This window comes from Arachis ipaensis, chromosome B05, assembly GCF_000816755.2.
Source record: "Arachis ipaensis cultivar K30076 chromosome B05, Araip1.1, whole genome shotgun sequence".
Lineage (NCBI taxonomy): Eukaryota > Viridiplantae > Streptophyta > Magnoliopsida > Fabales > Fabaceae > Arachis > Arachis ipaensis.
Window position 1 is genome coordinate 149,482,070 of NC_029789.2, and position 485 is coordinate 149,482,554.

A 485-nucleotide genomic window follows, 5' to 3' on the forward strand; every position below is an offset into this window, starting at 1 on the left:
AATACTAGTGAAGAAACCCATAAATTTAGCAAGTGATCTGGATGGATTTGTTATTGGCAAGAATAGCAAAATAATATCGGAAATTAATTAAGGAAATTTTGTTTACCATTTTAAAATATTAGATTATAGAAATAGATGGATACTCAGGTGCAGTCGATTTCACGTGAAGTTGATAGTTGAGAGCCGTTAAATAGTTTGACTGATTTGACTAAATTTTCATGTAACGACTCTCAACTATCAATTTCACGTGAAGTGGACTGCACCTGAGTTTCCACCATAGAAATAACGTAACGGGAAGAGAGAGAGAGAGAGAGGACCCAAAACGCACGAAATACAAATAGTGAATTGGCCCGCTCAGTGGTGTAGTGTGTCGTTTTCAATTTGATTCTCTCTCATTCGTTTGTTTTGCGCACAGACACAGTCTCCCATGGTGACGACGCTTCTCTCTCTGCTTCTGCTGCTTCCATGCCTCTCTTCCGCTGCCG

General features: G+C 39.6%; 1 protein-coding gene across 1 annotated transcript in view; it reads left to right on the top strand.

Moving 5' to 3' along the window:
• LOC107645036 (monocopper oxidase-like protein SKS1) overlaps window positions 286-485 on the top strand; it is a gene marked incomplete in the record, with an annotated part of 3,365 nt that continues 3,165 nt past the window's right edge. The window contains 1 exon segment of the mRNA XM_016349042.2: window positions 286-485. Coding sequence (XP_016204528.1) covers window positions 428-485 — 58 coding nt within the window.